General features: G+C 38.3%; 1 protein-coding gene across 1 annotated transcript in view; it reads right to left on the minus strand.

Moving 5' to 3' along the window:
• Positions 1–7,424: 7,424 nt before the first annotated feature.
• The window catches only part of nudt3 (nudix hydrolase 3), a 38,102-nt gene continuing 21,718 nt past the window's right edge, over positions 7,425–23,808 (minus strand). Inside the window, exons 3-5 of the mRNA XM_062978475.1 lie at positions 23,394–23,438; positions 23,039–23,123; positions 7,425–18,551 (exon numbers count right to left, since the gene is read on the minus strand). Of these exons, the coding sequence (XP_062834545.1) occupies positions 18,379–18,551; positions 23,039–23,123; positions 23,394–23,438 (303 nt within the window). The 3' untranslated portion in view covers positions 7,425–18,378. The remainder of the gene's footprint in view (positions 18,552–23,038; positions 23,124–23,393; positions 23,439–23,808) is intronic.

Raw genomic sequence — 23,808 nt, forward strand, 5'->3', positions numbered from 1 at the left:
GGCTGAAGATTGCTCATGCCTGCTTTATAGGGATATGGGAGAAGATAATCCTCTGATCTCACATGAAAGAGAAGGGTTGGCATGGGATCATTGTCTCTATTGATCAACCCTCCACAAAAATGCTACACATGAGAAATGGAAATATGTGATAGTTACCTACAGTTATGTGCAGGTGGACTCTTGGTGGAAGGTGAGATGTCTTGCTTGGTGACTCCAATTGGTGATGTGCTCAGGAACAAAACTGTATCAAATCCACTGCATTTTTGAAGTTGGGGTTTAGTCTTGGCTAGGCTAGAGGAATCCAATCCAAAGTAGGTTTTTCTGAACCAAGTGTAGATATGAGTGGGACTAACAAAGGTTCTGACTGACAGAGTGAGCAGATTCTCTGAACTGAAACTCTCCTGTATCAGAAAAGAATCTTCTGGGACAACAGCAGAAAGGAGGCTGCATCAGCACCCTGCCCCAAAGAGAAAACAAAATCAAGCAAGATCCACACTTAACACATTGCAGGCTAAAGAGAAATATAAAGAAAAAAATGACTGTTGTGGTCTATCTGAATTTGGAATCAGGTGTTTGATACATAGAATCATAGAATCATAGAATCATAGAAGAGCAGAGACCTCATGGGCCATCCAGTCCAACCCCCCGCTAAGAAGCAGGAAATCGCATTCAAAGCACCCCCGACAGATGGCCATCCAGCCTCTGCTTAAAAGCCTCCAAAGAAGGAGCCTCCACCACAGCCCGGGGGAGAGAGTTCCACTGCCGAACAGCCCTCACTGTGAGGAAGTTCTTCCTAATGTTCAGGTGGAATCTCCTTTCCTGTAGTTTGAAGCCATTGTTCCGTGTCCTAGTCTCCAGGGCAGCAGAAAACAAGCTTGCTCCCTCCTCCCTATGACTTCCCCTCACATATTTGTACATGGCTATCATGTCTCCTCTCAGCCTTCTCTTTTGCAGGCTAAACATACCCAGCTCTTTAAGCTGCTCCTCATAGGGCCTTGTTCTCCAGACTCTTAATCATTTTAGTCGCCCTCCTCTGGACGGTTTAAAATTAAACCATTCAGATTTTAAGTACCAAAAGCTACAACAGACACCTTGAATCTGACCAGAACAATCATTCAATTAGACTGCAATTGTAAAGGCTTTTTGAGATTTTTTTTTTTAAGATTTGTAATCCAGTGCTAAAAGGATAAAAAGTAAGAGAAGGCATATCTCTGATGATCACAGTGTTTAGAGACTGCATAGTTATGGCAAGGGAATTACATGATATTCACTATAAACTAGCATATGTAAGATAATAAAATAAGAATAGAAGGGCTGCCATGCAAACAAGGTCTATTTCATGATATCAAAATATAATAAATAAGAACATGGATTGAGAAAGGATGTCAAAGATGTATCATCTCATCTGATCTGATAGCTCAATACCTTACCAGCAATTTAATGTAGGCACTCCTTTAAAGATCATGACTCATTACGTAGCAGTAAGTCTTTCTGAACTGTTAACTATCATAGTAGTGCAATCAATCAAAATACAATACAAATACTTCAGGCAGACACTTAAGAGTATCCCTCAACATTCTCTCCCCCCTTCCCAACCTTGACACGAGTATGGTAAATTAAAAATTAATTACCAGCAATATTATCACTACCTCTATGTTGTACAAGCAATCAGGAGATAGAACTGCAATTTTCCTACTGGACAGAGCGGTGATGGTTGAGTAAAGGAGCTGCATTGTTGCAGCATTTGGATAGAGAGAAACAACCCAAGAACATGTTTATCATTAGCTGGACTGGATGGCCTTTGTGGTCTCTTCCAATTCTATGGGTACATCTACATTGCAGAATAAGTGCAATTTGAGACAACTTTAACTGCCATGGCTCAATGTTATGGAATCCTGGGATTTGTAGGTTGGTGAGGCATTGGCACTCTTTTGGAAGAGAAAGCTGGAAGACCTTATGAAATACAGCTCACTTCATTTCATAGTATTTAGCCATGGCAGTTAAAGTAGTGACAAACTGTATTAACTCTGGGTTGCTGTGAGTCATTTGGGCTGTGTGGCCATGTTCCAGAAGCTTTCTCTCCTGACATTTCACCCACATCTGTGGCAGGCAGCCTCAGAGGTTGTGAGGATGCCTGCCACAGATGTGGGCAAAACGTCAGGAGAGAAAGCTTCTGGAACATGGGCATATAGCCCGAATAACTCACAGCAGCCCAGTGATTCCGGCCATGAAAGTCTACAACAATACATTGTATTAATTCTGCAATGTAGATGAATCCTGTGATTCTTTCCCTGTATCAGTGATGAATATTATAGCAAAGCCAGCTCCAGATATTATCATAAGCAGCCCTTGCAGTGTTCCCCCCTCCACACAATCCCTGTCACCAAATCATTAACAGTAACAGCTTCCTCATCCTTAATTTGCTAGAGTGCAGATACTATCCTTTGGCTCTAGCATTCAGTCCCTCGGCCAGATACTGCTGCATTCACCTTGAATAACTCTACGGACTCATATCAGGCACAGCTGCCAACGTGGTTAATGCGATTAAGTTTCCCTCTACACCTCTAAGATAAAATGAACTTATTCTCTCGCCTAAGCTGAAGGGCAGGGTCAACTGAGCTCACCAACCACTATGGCAGTGTGGCAGAGGTTAATGGCATCTGCTACCAGAGCGTCCAGCTATGGAATCTTAATGAGGATTGGCATTTTAAATGCTATTAGTCTGTGATGGAAAGCAGTCAGAGAGGGAGAGAAAAACATAGAGGACCAGAGGGTTCTGGAAATGCAGACAGGAACTTTGTAGCCACATAAAAACCTCTTGCCAAGATAAGACTTTGCCAAATGTAAAGGCAATTCCTGTTTTGGAGAAAAATGAAGGAACGACTATTAGCAAATTTCTGTTTAAGCTCCACAGAATAGGACCAGATGTAGCCCTCCTTACGATGAAAGAGAAGGGGATAAATACAACAAGTCACAAAAAAAATGTCCAAAAGCTAGGTGGGTAAAATACTAGGTCCTATTTCAACCCACTACTGGATACTGGCTTCACTATAACTCTACAGGTTTTTCACACATCAGAATCACTCTTGAAAAACCTTCTCCTGTTTCAGAAATGCCCTTTGATTTCCTCAACTCTAAAATTTGTGTTGGCAGTTGGAAGAGTAAGTCTATTGATTTTATTTTTAAATCTCAATGCATTGGATTTAAATTATGATTGATTGCACGGCTTTCCCCCAGATCATCCTTACTGTTTGTTATAATAAACCTAATGATTCAAGACTTGGGAGACCGTCTATAATATTCTCAGATATGCCAAATATTAACATTTTTGTACGCAGCAGTTTCCCTTACTGCTGCCATTGCTTTCCTGTCGGTTCTATGCTTTCAACTGCACCCAAGTTCTCTACATTTTGTGTAACTCTAGATTAGGCTGTTAATTCATTATGTCTTTTTACTAGAGAGGCTGCATGCTATTTATGACAGGATATAACTTTCAAATGCATCTTCTTTGTTTTTAACCTTCAGTCTTTGTTTCAACAAAAATTGAAAGACTTGAATTTTCTGCAGCTTTTGACAACTCAGCAAAGAAAGCATCTCTAATTTATCATTTGTGCTTCAGGTCACCCCTTGAAAAAACTGTATACATAAATAAAACAAGATACATTTTAAGATGGAGGGACTTTTGATCTGTTTTTCCACTTAGCTTCAGCCTCTCAGCCACAGATTAATGTCAACTCTCTCACCCTATCCATATATCACTGTCAGGCGCATCACAAGCTGTCATATAGATCGCAAATTCCATATGAACCAACCCATATCCTACCTATTTCTAGCCTCCACTCACATGAGGACATTAATTTCTTTGGGAAAATTAGCATTTCCATCCCAGTTGCAACTATAGCAGAAAGCAATTAATATTATGGCATTAAGGAGAGGCATAGCTATGTAGTAGTAGTCCACCTATGTCTTGATGTATTACCAGTAATTGAACATGGACCAAGATTGTCACTGCAGCTCAGATAAGCTAATGGCAGTACAACACAAATTGATTTTATTGCTTTTCTTATAACCTGAAATCCTAAAATAGAAAGCAAATTTGAGAAATGTCAGATGAAATCCTTTTGCCTACAAATGTATGATTCCCTCATAAATAACTGTTGGAAATCTTGTGACAGTAGCTTCTGTCTAAGCATATTATTTAAAGTCCCTGCCCACCAATCACATTCCCCTGATGTTTAAGGAGAGTACATTTTACTGAATGTAAATTGCTTATATAATGTACTGCTTGTAAAAGGGGGAGAAACTGAAAAGGATAATTGCAGAAACTGAAAAAAGAGAAACAGTCAGGGTTTTTTTAAAAAGAAAAACAAAGTTCTAGAAGTGCAAAATTGAAACAAGAAGTGCAAAATTGAAACAAGAAAAGTGGCAACATCCCTAGACATATGTTTTGAAAGTAGCATTCCAGTGGTATCTATAAGCTTCAAAAAGTGTTTTGTTTATTATTATTATTATTATTATTATTATTATTATTATTATTATTATTATCATCATTATTATTATTACCCAGCTTTTTCTCTCTAAAAAGGAGACTCAAAGTGGGTTCACTTACCTGCTTGATTCATTTCAGATATACATCTTGTTTGTTTTGGATAAAAAGTTCACTGGAACATGTCAGAACTAATCTCCTTTTTTGTAGTCCAAGAAGCTATCCCTATCTGCCTCCAATATCCAATTTTCAGTTAAATACACTATTCCAGGAACCCATCTACTTCACTCACTGAGTTTAATTGCCCCTCTAAATTCAATGTGGCAGATAAAAAATAAAGGTCGAACATTTCTATGAATGGTCTTTAGAAATTTATGTATCTGCCCTCTGGTGGCATTGAAAATATTTGCATTGACCTAAAAGAAACAGTGGTCCTCTGTACATTTTCATAAGAGCAATGTCACCAAACGCATTTAAAATTGGGAGATCTTGTCACCACTTCTGTTTTCTCCCTACTTCCCTCCATATATCCACCAATGGAACCGGAAAAGCCACTCTGATTTGCTTTACTCAACAAATAATAAATGGTTGAGACCGGTTATTACCCATAGCAATGGTTGCTAAAAATGGAACTATCTGTCCCTTGCAGTTCAAAGCTAACCCCCATGTACCAGGGCTCAGGAGTATCATCTAACATGTTCCTCCAGTGAGAAGTGTTGGTATTTACCAGACACTTCTATTTCCACTATTGAAAACCAGTCATCTGAGTTCCAATACTGGAACTGAGACGTTCCCCAGGGAAGGCACTATGATCCTAATATTAATACAGCATGTTAATTCTGCATCATATGCAAGGCAAGGTGTGAGCCAGGCAGGTCTCCAGATACGACATTATTTTTATCAAGTCACACATCATTGGAATGAGTAGTGGCCGGGGTGTGCGTGTGTGTTCTTTCAACAGTGTTGCCATGCAAGCATCAAATTTCATACTCCAGGTTATGAAAATCACTAATGTGCAATTGCTTATTTCTTTTCTTTTCCTTTTTTGCAAATTTTAACTGTCACAGCTCGTTGCTATGGAATTCTGGAAATTGTAGTTTTACAAGGTCTTCAGCCTACTTTACCAAACAGGACTGGTGCCATGGCAGTTAAAGTGGTGTCAAATGGCATTAATTCCACAATGTAGGCCCCATGTAAGCCGCCCCGAGTCCCTTCGGGGAGATGCGGCGGCGTATAAAAATAAAGTTATTATTATTATTATTATAGACGCACCTTAAAACACACACACATACAGAGGGACATTTTCAGTGATAGCAAGCTGCTTTTCTACCTGATTATCTTCCACATTTATTGCCATTTAAATATCCATCAAATAGAATTTTGTTAGCAAAAGGTTTTGGGGGATGAACAGGTGTTTGACATCTGTTACTCCTTGTTTACATTGCTTTTAACAGGCATTTGGTATTTACTTTCTAAAATTGTAAAAAAAAACTTAATTGTTCTTTTTACATAATTAGTATGCAATAAGCCCCTATGGAGAAAGGCAGGGTATATCTCAAATTAGTAGCATTACAATACAAGAGTAAATAATGAGCATATATATTTTAGAAAGAAAGTGAAGACCTGGCTATGTGAGCAAGCATTCAAAGAATAAGTTTCGTTGGCTTCGATTCAGTCTGGACTAAGGTTTATGTACAAGGTTTTGTGGATGAATGGCTCAAGTATTTTGTATTATTTTAAATCTGTTTTTAATTGCTTATGTTTTATTCTTTTGTATTGTTGTGTATTGGCATTGAATTCAGCCAGTTTTGTAAGCCACCCTGAGTCCCTTCGGGTGAGAAGGGCAGGATAGAAATTATGGAAATAAATAAATAAATAAATAAATAATAAATAAATAAATATACGAATACGCACTCAGAAGTCATGCACAACCATAAGCCCTTGTCATGTGTAAAAATGTACAATAAATGAAGATGGATCAAAATTATTATGACAATGACATGCAATCCAGACATCAGTAAGCAGCACTCAGTCCAAGTAATACATTCATATTCACGATCAATTACCATTGAATTCAGTGGGAGATATTCCTATTTCCCATCCAGTGAGCACAGGATATACAGCCATAATGTTACTTGTAAAGTGTTCTTAAGATAAAGTAGTGGAAAATATTGTGACTGAGGTACAGTTGACAAAAACAAAAGGAAAGACAGTTAGGAAGGGTCTTAAATTCCCCACACTTTGGTCTTAAATTCCCCACACTTATCTTTAACACTGATCTGCAGCATGCTGGAACAAATACAGTGTTCCCTCACTTATTGTGGGGGTTATGTTCCAGGACCACCGCAATAAGTGAAAATCCGCAAAGTAGGGACGCTGTATTTGGATGCTATATAGGAACGCTCCCGCTGCCGCCGCTGGCTTGTGAGGCAAAAACAAAGCTGCTTTAGTCACCTTTTCTCTCCCTTCAGCTTCTCCTCCCTCCCTTCCTCCCTCCCTCCCTCCCTCCCTCCCTCCTTTCTTAGGCTTCTCCTTAGGAAGGAAATAGAAAGAGGGATTTATAATATTATTTTATGATTTATAATATTATTTTAGTGTTTATTGAAAAAACGCGAAACAGCGAGTCCGCGAAAAGCGAACTGCGTAGTGAGGGAACTCTGTATATACAATTATGCCTTCTTTCCCTAAAATAAATTTTGATGGTGTTTTTCCACAACAAAAAGGAGAAACAAAAATCTAGGAAATATGAACATGAATAGTTACATTTATTGAGAAATCAGGCAATTATCCATAAATTTCCATGTAACCAGATTGATACATTTGTTATCCTGCTTCCTGCTTCATGTGGAACTTTATTCCTACCTTGCAAACATGTATAATTTCACATATTTGGGAAGGGCTTTTTGGAAAAAAAAAGAGGCTACACAATAGATAAAACTTCATGTTAAATATGGATGCATTTATTGATTGGCAGCACTAAATTAAAACCTTTATGTGTCAATTTGAAGAGCACTATTTTTTTAATTAAAAAAAGCAATGATCTTCCTTTCTGCTCAGAATTCTTAACATCCAAGGGATTTTGAGGGAAACGCCATAGCACAGATACCAGGGCACGCACAGCTTCTCAGGAAAAAGAAGTAATTGTCATTCTCTGATCATCACTGCACTATAGTAATTCATATAAATTGGACATTGGCAAAGTTTTTAAAAGGAAAAACCAAACCATTATTGAAATTACGGGGGGGGGGGGGGGGGGGAGGGAGAGTTACCTTATGAAAAGACAGTAAACTGAATTTAAACACAAATACGTAGATGTAAAAGGTGCAGAGCTAAAATACGGCATTAAGATACACAAAAGCGCATTCTAGATGTTGTTAAAAGACAGTCTGAACCTGAAGTCTGATGTTCAAATGCAACATGTCCCATTCAGATTTCTTTCCTTATTAAACATATGCACAAATATTTTCCAGCCTGTTCTTTCAGTACCATCCAATGCAAGATAATCTCAAAATCTTTTCTGCATTTCAAATTAATTTGTCTACTGCAAGGTTAACCAGAAAAAGTAGCAGCACTATGCCATGACCTTGCAACCTCCTGCCTTTCAAAACTATCCCAATATATCATTTTAGGCAGGGTCATACACTACCATGATCCTTTTACTTAGCAGGGTGGGTTTGCAGTTATCCAGACACACATACTGGTCTTGGTTACATAAGGAATGGTAACATATTCAAGTATTTGTGCGGTCAGACCTGGTTGACTATAGCTTAACTAAGAGACTTTTACTATCATTTGGCACCTGGACAGATTTCAGCAGACCTTCTGCCCAAGTATTTAGAACAGTATTTTGCTGGTGTTGTTTTTTATTAAGGCTCAGTAGAGACAGCAGCTTTAATATGCAATCCGATTACTTTGCACATAATAACACCTCAACACTCACATGCACACCCACACAATGGTTTAGTCCAAATTCAGTATTAAAGTCCTTATTTTTCTAATCAAAATACATGTTTCAAAGTCTTTTTTTGTATTAGATTTTATTAACTAGACATTAGAAGCTAGAAATAATAATAAAATCTGCAGTCATGGGCACTACCGGTGCATTTAACTTAGTGCTGTGTATTTCTGCACCAGCTTCAATAATAAAAAAACAAGATTAGTACCAAAAGCCAGATGACTATGTGGGTGGCTTACATAAAGTCAAACCCACCAGAAGCATAAGCAGTGCATTTAAATGTTATCAGACTTATGCTTAGTGGAAATCATATTTATTCATGGGAATATAGTCTTGAATATTACAATTTTTTTCTCATACACACTTTTCTCAGCTAAAAGGTCTTTAGAATTAACTGGGAGCAATAGATTTATTACAGAATCTGTTATTTTTAAATATAAACAAAACCTCTTAAAGTTTCTAAATCATTTTGGAAATTCTTTTGCAGGGATGTTCCTGAAAGGGAACTGATTAGAACTATTATATGACAAAATACTAATCTCATATACCCTAACTCATTAGGGTTTATATCAGAGTGGAGATGTATTTGGAAGAATTTAAGATCAATTTAAACATGCTATGCAATGAAAATGTGGAATTGACTATATAATTTCATAATGCAAGTAGTTCGGCAACATTTTCAGTGGTTTTCTATGGTAGAACCTTTCTACAATGGAAACATAAAACTGCACAGAGCAGCCTGGGACAAAACCTCTCATTCCCAAAGGCTTGTTTTTAAATTATATGGAACATTTAGACTGGGAAATATTTCGTAATTGTACACATGTGAACACACTGTCCACCAAGTCAAACAAACATGGCCTAATTTGGGAATCAGCTGACAAATAAGTGATAGCTTCTAATAGAACATATTTGGCTTTAATGAGAAGAATACCTTTGTGGTCCTGGAGGCCAATGTTCATTCCCAGAACTATTCCAAACGCTCAGAAAATCCTGCTGTTATCTCTGATTACTGAACAGTCATTGAGATTCCCTGAATCACCTTCCTTCTCAATTGGGACAGTAGGAGACATACAAAAGGGCAACTTTGTTATTGCCAATCATTGATCTTCCAACTGAAAAGAAAATGGAAACCTGGGAAATCTCCTCACACCACATCTCTGTATGGTTCTCCCAGGATCATCTGCATGCAACATTCTGCTCATACTTTCTTCCCTTGCTTGGATGATTATAAATTGTATATAAGGCATGCAGCTTTAATAGATTTAATAGTTTGGTTTTCCAGACCTCAGGCCTCCTTTTAAATCTTAGTCAATAGTTCTCAACCTGTGGGTCCCCAGATGTTTTGGCTTTCAACTCCCAGAAATCCTAACAGCTGGCAACTGGCTGGGATTTCTGGGAGTTGTGGGCCAAAACACCTGGGGACCCACAGATTTAGAACCACTGATCTAAGTCAAGACAACCATTAATTTACAATATGGCTTTAAACCATGCCATCCTCTCCATACAATTCATCACATGAATTCTTTTCTTATATCCAGCAGTTCTGTCTTTCTCAATTTTGTTTCTGAAAATTGAACTGAGAATTGTACCACAATTCCCAGTTCAAAAGTTCCATTATTTTGTAACAAAATCCACCACCTAGAAAAGGCATTCTTACTGATAAGTGCACAAGTATTCTGAATACTTTGATGTAGTTTCTGATTAAATCAGTGTTACCCCTTTATCCCAGGCATCTAACACTTTTTAAAGGGTTTTTAATATTGAGAGCCCAGCGAACCACAAAACACAAATTCCTAGCTAGTCGCATCTTGGTTGTTTTGAGAGGAAACAGCAATGCATATATGTGTGAGTGAATTTGTGGGCTAATATACATTTGGAATATATTTACCAACTGTTAGGATACACCAATGAATTTACTCTTAATAAGAAAGAGAGAGCGCAACAGAGGGGATTCATTTAGTATTTTCCTTGATTTTTTTATTTATAGATACTTAAAATTACCTCCATGTTGTTTTCACTGTGCACTGTTTTTGACTCAAAGACATGGATATGTGCAGACAGGTAAGAAACGCTTAAAAGGAAAGTTCAGATAGGAGACTATTTCTATACCAAGTGAAGTCCAGGTTTCAACATTTTTAAGCACAAGGAACACCCCTTTTATGGATAGTAGCATCATTTATGTTAACTGTAGCCTTAAGAGAAACGTGATCTTATCTTCCTCCATCCAAGCCATGTTTTTATATTTTCCAAATTTCTCAAGCTCTCTCTTCTTCTGGTCAACTAAGGAAGAGATGAACTGCATCTTAGAAGCAATCTAGAGTGGCAATTCACTTTTAAAACAAGTTGCAGCTAATAATACTACAGTATAACCACCTTTTCAATATCCAAGATTTCATGAGCCTATCAGTGCCCTCCATCTTTCCAGACCAAGTACAGTTAAAATATAGGATTCATTATTCATGATTTCAGCTAACCGGGGTGTATGTGTGTGTGTGTGTGTCTTGGAACAGTCTCCCTGCACATATGGGTTGTACTGTTTAGAACCAGAAATACACATCAAATACACATGTGGTTTGGGCTTTCTTTACATTTTGTGGTATTTTGGCAGTTCATGCAACTATTGGAGGGTCCCAGGACAGAAATTGGGCTGCTATTGCCTTCACAGTTGTCCTTGCCTGATCTCGTCCATAAAACTGACCCTTTCACAAACAGCAAATGTATTGTCTTCAGCAGCAGCAAAAGCTGATGTAAGAAACCTTCAGTACTACAGTAGAGTCTCACTTATCCAACACTCGCTTATCCAACACATTTTTGTAGTCAATGTTTTCAATACATAGTGATATTTTGGTGCTAAATTCGTAAATACAGTAATTACTACATAGCATTACTGTGTATTGAACTACTTTTTCTGTCAAATTTGTTGTATAACATAATGTTTTGGTGCTTAATTTGTAAAATCATAATCTAATTTGATGTTTAATAGGCTTTTCCTTAATTTCTCCTTATTATCCAACATATTCGCTTATCCAACATTCTGCCGGCCCATTTACGTTGGGTAACCGAGACTCTACTGTATATTCAAACCATAAAGCAGTGTGCCAAGGCGCCAGGATAAACATACAGGTACCATTACACCAATTGCCAGAGTAAAATATTAAGACTTGTATTTCACTGAATCTAAGACAGCATTGAATATAAGGCACACCCCATTTTCGAAGCTCCAGTTTTAGGGGGAAATAAGTTCTTCTAGGATTTCTTCAGCACGCACAATATCTTTTTTGTTTATTTCAATGTGTCTTTGTGGTGCAATTTTTTCCTGTGCAGTGAGGTCGGTGCCTGAAGAAACAGGCAAGTCATCTTTCTGCAGAAGTCTATGATCCCATTGGGAACAGCGGAAGCAGGAATCGGCGCTTAGAAAAATACTGATTAAAAAAGCCAAATATAAGGCATCATTGAATCTAAGATTCACCCTGTTTTTGAAGCCCCTTAAATGGAAAAAAATGCACTGTAGAATGGTGAAATATGGTCATTGCCTTACAAAATTATTTGTGATGTTTTCTATTGATTATATCTGTATGTGTTCTTACATGAAATTGGTGGAGAACAGAAAGGGGATGAACAGACAAAAAAAAGGAATGTTTGTGACATACTACTACAAAATGATGTACATTGCAAGCTACATCCCTTCCAGTGTTACACCATGTTCATTTTTTTTATATTAGAGGTATTCAAACTGTATTCAAACTGAGGTATTCAAACGGTATAACATAACAAAAGTGTGCAAAGTGCAACCTATTGTGCAATGTTATATTAGCCCAAACCTAAATTGATAACTTTATTGTCTTTATTGTCTGTGTTGAAATCTCAATCAGAACATGTATAAAGTTGCATTATCACAAACCAATGTCCATATTGAATGACTAAAGTTAATAAGCTGTAGCCATAGTTGTGACCTCCTGCTAAGCACAGCTATTGGAATCCCAAGATTAAGAACCAACTTAAATTGAGGAATTAGACAACACTGCATTCTAGGTGGCACAAAAACAACAGAGGAACTGTTTCTTACCTCCAAATAATATTTATATTCATTTGTTTCTTTTGAACCATTTAATTTACGCAAGAACGAGTTATTAGCAGTCTTTAAGAAATAAGTTCCTTCTTATTGACACAGAGTCTTGTCCAAAGACACTAATGGTCTTGCAACTTGCCTGTCTTGCTGAGAACAGCAACATCAAGCACAGCAAGAGTTCGTCTTGGGGCCAATTCCCATAGTTGCCATTTGACGTATATGCTATTGAACTCATGTCCCAAAATAGTAACACTGCCATACTCAAGCCCATTTTCAGAGTTTAATTTCTCAGGGAGTAAAATAAAATATAACATCTGGAGGTCAGGCAAATGTCTAAAAGAATGTCACAGGAAGCAATCCGTCCATACTCAAGAAACTATATCACATACCAGATAGTGTTTTTAAACAGCAAGTGCCAATCAGAACATTATAAACTTTTAGATTGCATGAGCATCCAGCCACAGACAGACCTTTTTTTACTACTCAATAAAGATGAGTTTTGTGGAGTGGATTCTAAAGTCTACCTCTTTTCATATGAAAGAGCACACTGGTGACATTTGGCAACGCTGTCCTTAAATTCATCACACCCTTAATCTCACACATGAGGAAATATGAAACGGTGCAGAAAACTTGAGACAGATGGATTCTGGCAGCATTCTGGGTCCATTAAATTCAGACATGTATAGAGATAATGTGAACCATTCTACTTCTCCTTTTCAGCAGGAACAAAATTGATAGTTGCCATAACGGAGCCGTAATGCTACTCATCAAGTTAACAATCCAAAAGCAGTGTGTAGGCAGCTTCTACATGAAGAAGTGGCCAAAGACAGTGAAGTAGTGATTTGAAAACTTGGGGTCCTAGGTGATGTTGGATCTCTGGTTTCGAAGCTTCTAGCAGCATGGCCAATAATAAGGGATTCTTGGAGTCCAGAAAGATCTGGAGATCCAACAATGGAAACCATTACATGAAAATCTCAATGAAATCCTTCCAGAATTCTATTATGGAAAAATACTATATTGTAATAGAATTTAAATAGTACCAATGACGTTTACGAGCATAGTAATCAGGGAGACAATTTGCTTTTGTGAGTGGCTGAGAATTACATTAAGATTTAATCAATACCCCCTCACATTACTTGCCAGACCAAAAAAAAAAAAAAAAACATCAGTCATGCTGTAAGGAGACATTCTACATTCATACAGAGTACATTATCACACTGGAGGAGAAAGATATACTCATGGTTCTAATAAAATTTGTTGCCATGAGAGGTATCAAACTTTACTCGAAAACATTTTCTTTATTACAGAGATTAAAGTATACATATACACCTCTCCAGTGTAAATCAGAACCACAACACTACCATCTCTTTTCCCACATCCTCCCTGCCACCTCCCCAGCGCACAATCAAATGTTATCTCCCTTCAAGAGAATTTTTTACATAAGAGAACAGGCAAATTCAGAGTAACCATCACACACATGTTCTGAAAATGTTCACTAGTACAAAATTATTCTTATGCTCAAGAAGAGCTCAATCAAATTTAGATAGCAACCTAGCAGGAGTCTGAATAAAGTCTTACCAATTCTCTTAATTAAAAGGACACCTCAGTCGCAAGCAGTGATGTTGCTGAGTTTCTGCTTCCAAACTCAGCAGCACAAGCTTCCGGTGACTCATATTGCCCACCTTAATTATGAGGTAAGTATTATTATTCCTTCCCTCTTCTTCTCTGCCTCAAATGTTAAACTGAATTTTCTCCTATTCCATTTCCATTGCTATTCTAACTTACCCAGGATCATTCTTTTTATGGCACTGATTTTAGAGTTGGTTAAGCAACATAATGAAGAGAGGTAGATATTCTCCCCCCATCTAGCATGCATCGGAGAAATATGACCTGGAACAATAGGTGGCTTTGCAGCACATAAGAAGCCTCTTCACCTTCCATTCCAACAGGTTGCTGATGCCCATAGGCATGAAACTGAATCATGTGCTGTTGAGGAAGTGGTGTGTAGAGAGGGAAGAAATCCTAGCAAGGACAGGATGGCACTCTTTTTTAATTGGCTGGCTTTTAACAGAATAAATCGGTAATAGGAGGAGGCAGGTGAAATTGGAACATGATTAAAAGAAGATGTCTAATAACAAATATGTTTTTGGGAAGGTAAGAGCTATACTGCATCTAAAATCATGAAGGCATCTCCAGTCTAAATTCACAAAGATGATTACCCCTTTCCAAAGATCCAACAGGAGTTAATTCAAGGTTAAACCCAAGATTAATATATGCCTAAATACTCCAACACATTCTATTTACTCTACATCACACATTTTCTAAATCTATGACACTGAAACACAGAAGGGATTAGAAAAATCTCAGCTGCATTTTACACAAGAAGGTGACAGATATAACTGCAGAGAATCTGTTACTGGTTTTGTCCTCCAAGCAAATAAAATTCATTTCTCTCCATATTGGAAATTTTGCAGAGGCTACATCCTGTCATTCATAGGGGGCTAAATCCAATCATTAGTCCCAATTAGTCTTGAATTAAGAAGTCCTGCTCTGCTTGGGACAAATTACTGCAATAGTCCATAGCTGTGTGTTTTAAGTTTCACTAAGATGACCAAGCAGTTATGTGCAAATTCACCAACAAAAAGAGTTTTAGGCAGCATTGTTAACCCTTATTTATGTAGGGCTGAAAATACAAACACCCATCTAAGCAAAAGACTTCATCTAAAGGAGGGATAAGCGCTAGCACCAACTCTGAATTTCTTACATATTATTGTAAGTATATACTAACAAACCTGCAACACTGCTTATGCTATACCAGCATTTGTCTAAATCAGGCATGGGAAAACTTTGGTCCTCCAGTGTTTTGAACTTCAATCCCCACAATTTCTAACAGCCGATAAACTGGCTGGGATTCCTGGGAATTGAAGTCCAAAACACCTGGAGATCTAACGTTTGCCCATGCCTGGTCTGAATCATAACCTGCTCAAGTTCAGCACATTTTTTTCAATCAAATATTCAACCTCTATTTTGCAATCAAGGACTAGAAATGTACATATAAATATGAAAGTTAGGGTTCCCATGTTCTATGGGATGCACAGAGGAGGTTAAGGACACATGTGTACTCTTCAGGATTTGGATGTCCTGCCTTGATTTAAATCTAAAGTTTGTTATATGAAAAAATTGACTACCAAGCACATATTACTGCCTTTGCCAGCAGTTCTTGATTACAGTACTTAAATATAAAGGAGTTCTTATGTTGAGACCTCAAAATTTTCATTTTATGGTAAAGTCCAGCTGAATCTAAATTTACTGAATATTTAAGACTTATGAACTCTGAACTGAAGATTCATCTACCCACTTAGCAATAGATTATATTTAAACTGAAAACACCCCATTACTTATGTTAGCTGAATGGTCTGCCATGCCAGACATTCCAGTGTATTTAGACATGCTCTGAAAAAGTGAGTTGGTATGTTGACATTTTCATTTATATTACTAAGTAGTTTACTGACTCATTTATTACAGTATACCCTGAGATATTGGGAAAGCTGTGAACTCTATTGTGTATCAGAAGCAGGAGAAAGAGTGGGGTTTAGTAAACAGAAGCAAGGACTGGGTTAAATTACACTATTGAAAAATCCAGCCTTTGTATCCCAGGAACTTCATCATCTTTTTCCAGTTTAGAAGGCAAACAGCCACTCAATGCAGTTACATAAATAGCATCAATTCATCCCACATTAAACTACTTTCTTGGCACAATTTATTTTTCCTAACCCAAACAAAAAAGAAAAGCCATTAGCAAATCATTTACAATATTCTATCCTAAGTAGTCCGTTTAAGAGCCCTATAAAACATCTAGAGTCTTAAAAAATGTTCAGGTTATAGATATTAAAACTGCAGTCACCCTTCCAGGGGTTTCAGTTTTCTTTGAAACAATGTTTCATGTCCTTCTCTATTCATGACACACTCGAACACTTTGCTAAAGACAAAAGTTTGCTATATTTGAAAGTGCCACACACACTTTAGTTTTTAAAAAATCATGTTATATATTTCAAGACACTAACCAAGCCCTTTGCAGTTAATTTTTAATTTTTGATTGTTAAGACAAAGGACAGTGAAGTGGCCTAGCAAACTTCCAGATTGGTTGTAGATGTTCAAGTTTAAGCCACTTCTTAGAAAACTTCAGCATTTCTTTGTGGCATTAGTAATCCCATAATATAGAGGCTATCTCGCTCACTAAAAGTAGGGAATCATGCAAAAAATAAAATTGAATCTCAAATTTCACAGCATCTTTCCAAAACAGAAAGTATACAAATTTACTTCTTCAGGCTGCATGACTATTTTAGAACATTTTATGCAGATAGTTGTTTAATGGAAAGAGAAAATGATTAGTTAGAAAGAGAACTGCAGATTTAATTTCACATCTTGGCTATACACTGACAAAGAAGTAGTCACCAAATATAGCAACTAGATCTTGTCCAAAGCCAGGGAGTAACTAATGCCCCTCCCCAAATCTTCCCCAGACCCACCCCCTCCCCATAGCCCTCTCCACAGTCTCCCAACTAGACAATACTGTTGGCAAATCAAGACAGCATGAAACATACAATAGAAACAAAAATGTGACATGTGCCAATGCATCAGGTTAACGATCCCGCTAAATGACAGGGTTCTCCATAACAGCATTTCTGTTTTGGAGCCAATTGTACCTTTGCCACTGAGCAATAACATCTATCATTCTGAGCATGCTTTGCAGTACATTTACAAGTGCTTCAATGCCAGAGACAAAGAGAAGAGATTGGACACCTGATGTCTTCCCCTGGGACTTCTTTTCAGGAGCACAGTGTGACTGCCTCTTGGTGCAGTGACACTCAAAGGTACACCCAACACTTTAGCACAAATTAAAACATCCAGTTCAGTATGGTGTAAGGCATGTGGACAAGAAGAGATATCAGCAGTATACAGCAGGAAGGAAATGAATACCACACCAGAAGAAAGCATTGGTGCTCGATGCTCCAGTTCACCTGTTTTTAAACTCATTTTGAATCCCTGATTCCTATATAGAGAGATTGGAATTCAACTATTTTCTGAGGCCATATGCCATTGGTGAAAGGTAACCAATTCCTTGTGCTTCTGTCCATTTTCGGTGATGGCATATTGGCCGAAACTGTAGAAAGAATGAAGCAACAGGATGTCTTGAAAGGTGATTGTTGCTTGGCCTCCTCCAAGTGTCACAGTACTAAATTTGGATCAAGGAGTGGGGTACAAGGAGTCAAACTGGCCCAGCCACTAGCACTGTCACAAAAAACCTTTAAAAAACAAGGCAAAGATTATGAAGCTCTTCTTTATAAGAAGCAGCTTAAATTTTAAAATAAATCCTCCAAAATCAAAGTGTTAGGTTTCTCCACCTAAAAAAGATTACACACATGCGCTGAGAAAGTGGCCACCACACAGATCTCAACAGCAACTTACTGTACAAAATCTAAGACTTAAAAGATCTGCTCTCACGTTTGTAGCCTTCTCAAACTGAAAAGATAAAAATCTGGCTATGGCTGGAACAACACAGAGAGGAACATTTCAGAAGAGTGAAGCTAGCAGCCTTGCTCTTCAAGCTATCAAAATGTTGTTAAACGGGGAAGGAACACTTCATGCACAAGATTTGGGTTACAAAATACATATCCAAGTAAAAGCAAGAAAACCCCACTTTGCACTAGAATGCAACACTCAAACATTGCTCTGCCAAAGGCTGCTGGACATGTCTTGTTTGACAGAGGATGCATGTGAAAGTGGCAAGAAGAGAGAGAGGAAGGGAAATCCAGGTTTCAGTCTACTTTTCCACATCTATTTCTCTTATATGGATATCTTCAATCATCTGATGTCAGAGAGTTCACTATCTTTTGAGAATGATGTGGTCACAACAGGAGTGCCGTTGTTAGCCAAATAGCCTTGCCTCAAGGTTTCAAAATATGAGGCCTGCACAGGTTTGTGGTACTGCAGAACTTTTATGGCATCATCTATCTTAAACCATTCCCTTTTTCTTCCTGCAGGTAAACAGAAAGGAGGAAAGTTAGCAATGCAGCAAAAATAACTGGAGAATTACAATCTTTTCTATAGAGAATTTCAGCTGACAAACTGCATGCATTTCACTAATGTAATATGCTGGCAAAAATCAAACAGCAATACCTGCCATGTAATGATACCTTTATTGAAAGTCCACTCTTTAAAAAGGTAAATCTCTACTAGATTAATACTCTCCAGATTTCAAAAACCTACTGTCGTATCTGATAATTTTCACATAGAGCAAGTAGACAGGAAAGAACACATTTTGTAAGGAAGACCCTTAAATAAATAGTATGGAACAAGTCAATAGTAAAGAAAGAATGGATTGCTGAAAAACATGTACAGAGCATTCCAAAAAGTCCCCAAGTTACGAACAGGATAGGTTCTGTAGGTTTGTTCTTAAGCTGAATTTGTATGTAAGTTGGAATAGGTACACTTCTAAAGTGTAACTCCAGCCAGAAGGAAAATCAGCTAACAAATAAGAATGGGATGAAAGGGGGAAATGCCTAAAAGTATACCAGAAATTCTATGGTGAGAGTTACCATTATAACAATTATGAAATTGTTTTTCAAATAAACACAAAATATGAAGCAACTAAGGCCTTTAAAAATCCTCATCCTCCAAAAATGTGGACATGTTCAAGTTAAGATTCCAACCTTCACTTGCACACCTCTTAAAGCAATAGAAGATACTGCACAGCTTTATACATTTTGCTCACTTTTAATGTAAGTATCATGCATCCACATTTTACCAGATCTCAGTCTCAATCCCTTCCACTGCAGGCTAGTAGGAACACTAAAGGTGAGAAGAGACTAATAACTTCATCACACAGTAAAAGCAGTGTTTCTACATGTTTAAGAAATGGTAACCCTTCACACAACACAGGCTCCAACTGTGGGAGTGAGACATTCTGCCGTTTCTAAAGTGTTGGTTTTTCTTACTATTTCTAAACTGGTTGGCAATCAAATTATTTTTAAATTCCCTGCATAGAGAAGGCAAATATTGCCAATTTCCCCATGTGATGTTAATCCCTGTTGCCCGCTTTTATTGGCCTCTTGTAAATAAAACCATGATGCTGTGTGTGGGAGAAGCCAAAATGCCCATTTCTCCAGATTGCCAATGCAGAGGCTTGGGGAAAGGGTTAATTTAAAACCACTTCCGATGATCATCAATGCAAAAGTTCTGGGAAAGATTAGGGTTAACTTTAAACCACTGCCTACAATCCGGGGTGATTTTTTTTTTTAAAAAAAAAGATAAATACTCTAAATCCTGGAGGGACAATGGGAGGAAATCTCAGTGCAAACAACCCCAGGGAAAGTGCCAGCTTAAGAAAGGTGCTTCTGTTTCAGTAAAAGAGTCTTGAGTGCAAATGACACCATGAAAAGTGCCGCCTTAAGAAAGGCGCTTAATTCTGCTGCAGTGGAAGGCAGTGCTGCCTTAAAGGATGCCTATTTTAAAAAGTGTGTTGGTATACTTGAAATGGGAGGAGCCTGCCCATGTGATGCAAATTAACTTGCTTATGCGTTCCCTCATAGTTCGAGGATGATTGTCTTCCACCTTGGGGGTGTGTCCGTAGATGGCTGAAGAGACCTATTCTTGATCTGCATGTTCTCCCGCAGTGAGGACATCGGTTTCCAGGTGGAAGGCGGTCCCGATCAGGGTTGGCTTGCGCTCCTTCCTCTTGGCACGTTTCTCCCTTAAGCCCTCCATTCGTGCCTCTTCGAACTCCGCAGCACTGCTGGTCACAGCTGACCTCCAATTAGAGCACTCAAGGGTCAGGGCTTCCCAGTTCTCAGTGTCTATGCCACAGTTTTTAAGGTTGGCTTTAAGTCCATCTTTAAATCTCTTTTCCTGCCCACCAACATTATGTTTCCCGTTCTTGAGTTCGGAGTAGAGTAGCTGCTTTGGGAGACGGTGATCGGGCATTCGGACAACGTGGCCAATCCAGCGGAGTTGATGGCGTAGGAGCATCGTTTCAATGCTGGTGGTCTTTGCTTCTTCCAGCATGCTGACATTTGTCCGCCTGTCTTCTCAAGAGATTTGCAGGATTTTTCTGAGGCAACGCTGATGGAAACGCTCCAGGAGTTGAGTGTGATGTCTGTAGACCGTCCACGTTTCGCAGGCGTAGAGCAGGGTTGGGAGGACAATGGCTTTATAAACAAGCACTTTAGTATCTCTACGGATGTCCCAATCATCAAACACTCTCTGCTTCATTCTGAAAAATGCTGCGCTTGCAGAGCTCAGGCGGTGTTGTATTTCAATGTCAATGTTGACTTTTGTAGAGAGGTGGCTGCCAAGGTAGCGGAAATGCTCAATATTTTCTAATGTTACACCATTAAGGTGTATTCCTGGCATTGCAGAGGGATTAGCTGGTGCCTATTGGAAGAGCACTTTAGTTTTCTCAATGTTCAATGAGAGGCTGAGCTTCTCGTATGCTTCTGTGAAGGTGTTTAGAGTGGCTTGTAGATCTACTTTTGAGTGCGCACAGACTACGTTGTCATCGGCATATTGGAGTTCTATAACAGATGTTGTGGTGACCTTGGTTTTGGCTCTTAGTCTGCTGAGATTAAATAGCTTGCCATCTGTCCGATAGATGATTTCCACACCAGTGGGAAGCTTCCCATCAACAAGGTGAAGTATCATAGCGATGAAGATAGAAAATTAAGCAGATGGTTGAGACAGAAGCTGGAGGAGGTGATCTAAGTGTGATGGGAGTGAGTAAATTCTTCCTCTTCAGAATCCCATGAAACTCCACCCTTTCCACCACTTTCTCTCGTTTTCTGTAACTCCTTGTGATGAAGTCCCATGGCTGGATCTACACTGCCATAGATGCCAGGATTTGACACATTTTCTGCTTTATATTAGATTATATGAGTCTACACTGCCATACATTCTGGGATAAGCAGATAATCTGGGTTCAGATCCTGGGGTATAGGGCAGTGTGGAAGGGGCCTAGGAGCTGCAAATTCAATTCTGGCTTTCCCTACCTGCTTTGAGATAGATTATTATATTATTATGTTTATAACCCTGCTTTTTCTCTTCACAAGGAGACTCAAAGCAACTTACATTGAAAGCATTTCAATACAATTTAAAATATATAAATATACAAACATTAAAACAGAATAAAACATCAATAGTGTATTTAAAAATTCACAGCTTAAATCCATAAAAACATATTCAAAACAGAAAAACCACAGTACCCCTGATTTTAAAAACCTTCTTTTTAAAAGCCTGCCTAAATAAAAAGGTTTTATCCTGCTGATGAAAGGACAGCATTCTGGCTTCCCTGGGCAGGAAGTTCCAGAGTTAAGGGGTGGGAGAAGGGCCTCTCCTGGGCCCAGGCAGGTCCATACAAGATGGTGCGATCAGCCAAAGCCTGGACCTGAGCCGTCTAAGGCTTAAAAAGATATAACCAGCACTTTAAATTGTGCCTAGATACAAACTGGCAGCTACTGGAGCTGCTGCAACACGGGGGTTGTCCACTTCCTATAGCCAGCCCCATTGAGCAAACTACAGCTCTTTGGGCCAGCTGAAGATTCCAAACACGCTTCAATGGCAATCCCATGTAGACTGTGTTACAGTAATCCAGAAGGGATGTTACTAAGGCATTGACCACCGTAGCCACAGATCTGGATTCTCAAGGACCAGTGCAGTTGGCAAACAAGTTTTAACTGTGCAAAGACCCCCCACAAGGCAACCAGAATTAGCTTGATTGCTGAACTAGCATAGCAGAAGACTAGGATATGAATTATCATTCTGCCACAAAAACCTAGTGGGTGACCTTGGGCAAATCACATTCTCTTAGCTGCAGAGGAAGGCAATGACAAGCCTCCTAGCAACAAATCTTTAACAAAACTCTGTAACACTGTAACACTGTTGCTACAAGTTAAAATTGACTGAAATGCACACCACAACAAATTTCCCACATGGATTACTATAATATAGCATATACTGAAGTTGTCCTTAAACAACACTTTTAAGCTGTGGCTGCCAAATGTAGTGGCCAATAATAGCTGTGGTACACCTTCAAAGAAGTTATATCACACCAATCTTCTAAAAGCTGTATTGGCTGCTTAGAGTTCAATTCAAGGCTTACCTATAAAACCATAAATGGCTTGGGAGAGTGCTGCCTCAAGAGGCTGCCCATTTTTAAAATATTCAGGGAACACATTTCTCAAATAACAAGTATATAACAAAAACATGAAAACCTTCTGTGTTTTGGCATTCCACTACGAAAATTTCCCAATAATCTAACAATTTTTCAAAGTCACACAAGAATATTGATGGTTGTAGTAAACAGCCAAAATGTTACTCTTTGCTTTAAAAAATAAATAAATACAACCTCTGTTTGATATTCATTTTATTTTTTAAAAGCCATTGGTGTAAATCTAAAGCCAAAATAGAAAAGAGGATTCAGCTGTTATTGTCCTACAGAGAATCAACGGAATAGATGATGTATATGTCTTACCAATATTCACAGAGTCCTCCCAATCTTCTAATACTTCTGTGACAATGAGTACGTAAACATATGTTCTGTGTTTCCTGTCTGGATTCTGAAAGGAGAAAGACAAGATTAAGACACAAAACCCCCAATACCTGCAAAAACACACACACACACACAATAGGGTGAGTAAAGTGTTCTTAAAAATGTTTCCTGAAATAAATGCCTTGCCAAAATTAACTGACCGACTAGGACTTACATTTGAACAACTTATGGAAGATCACAGTTCCCTGTCCCTGCTTTAAAAGTGCTCACATTTTAAACCTGTAATATATATATCGTAATGATAAACGTGTTTTTGTCTCTATCAATTTCTACTTACCTCAAAAATTCCTACTAATCTTCCTAATGTCCCTTTCACTCCAGCCTATGAAAAGTTCAGAGAAAGAAAAATATGTAATTGTAATTCTTGCTTACAGCTCAACTATTTATTTCAATATAATCCATAATACGTATGATGTGGGAGATTTAGGATCAAGTCCTCTCAACACCTTTTTCAAAGCCGAAGAAGGAACTTTGTGGAGGGGGGGGGGGGGGGAGAGAGTTGCAATATAATCCTGGTCTGCAATAGCAACATTTTATAATTAAAATAACACCCTTCCTCATAGCTGCTTTAAGTCTTGCCAGGAAAAATACAAGATGCAGTCAGCACCTGAATCATTACTGTATTCTCTAGTTTCAGGGAACTAATAGCTCCTGGGGGGCCAGAGTATCAAATATAAAAATCAGGGGGAAAG

This window comes from Anolis carolinensis, chromosome 4 (assembly GCF_035594765.1).
Source record: "Anolis carolinensis isolate JA03-04 chromosome 4, rAnoCar3.1.pri, whole genome shotgun sequence".
NCBI lineage: Eukaryota > Metazoa > Chordata > Lepidosauria > Squamata > Dactyloidae > Anolis > Anolis carolinensis.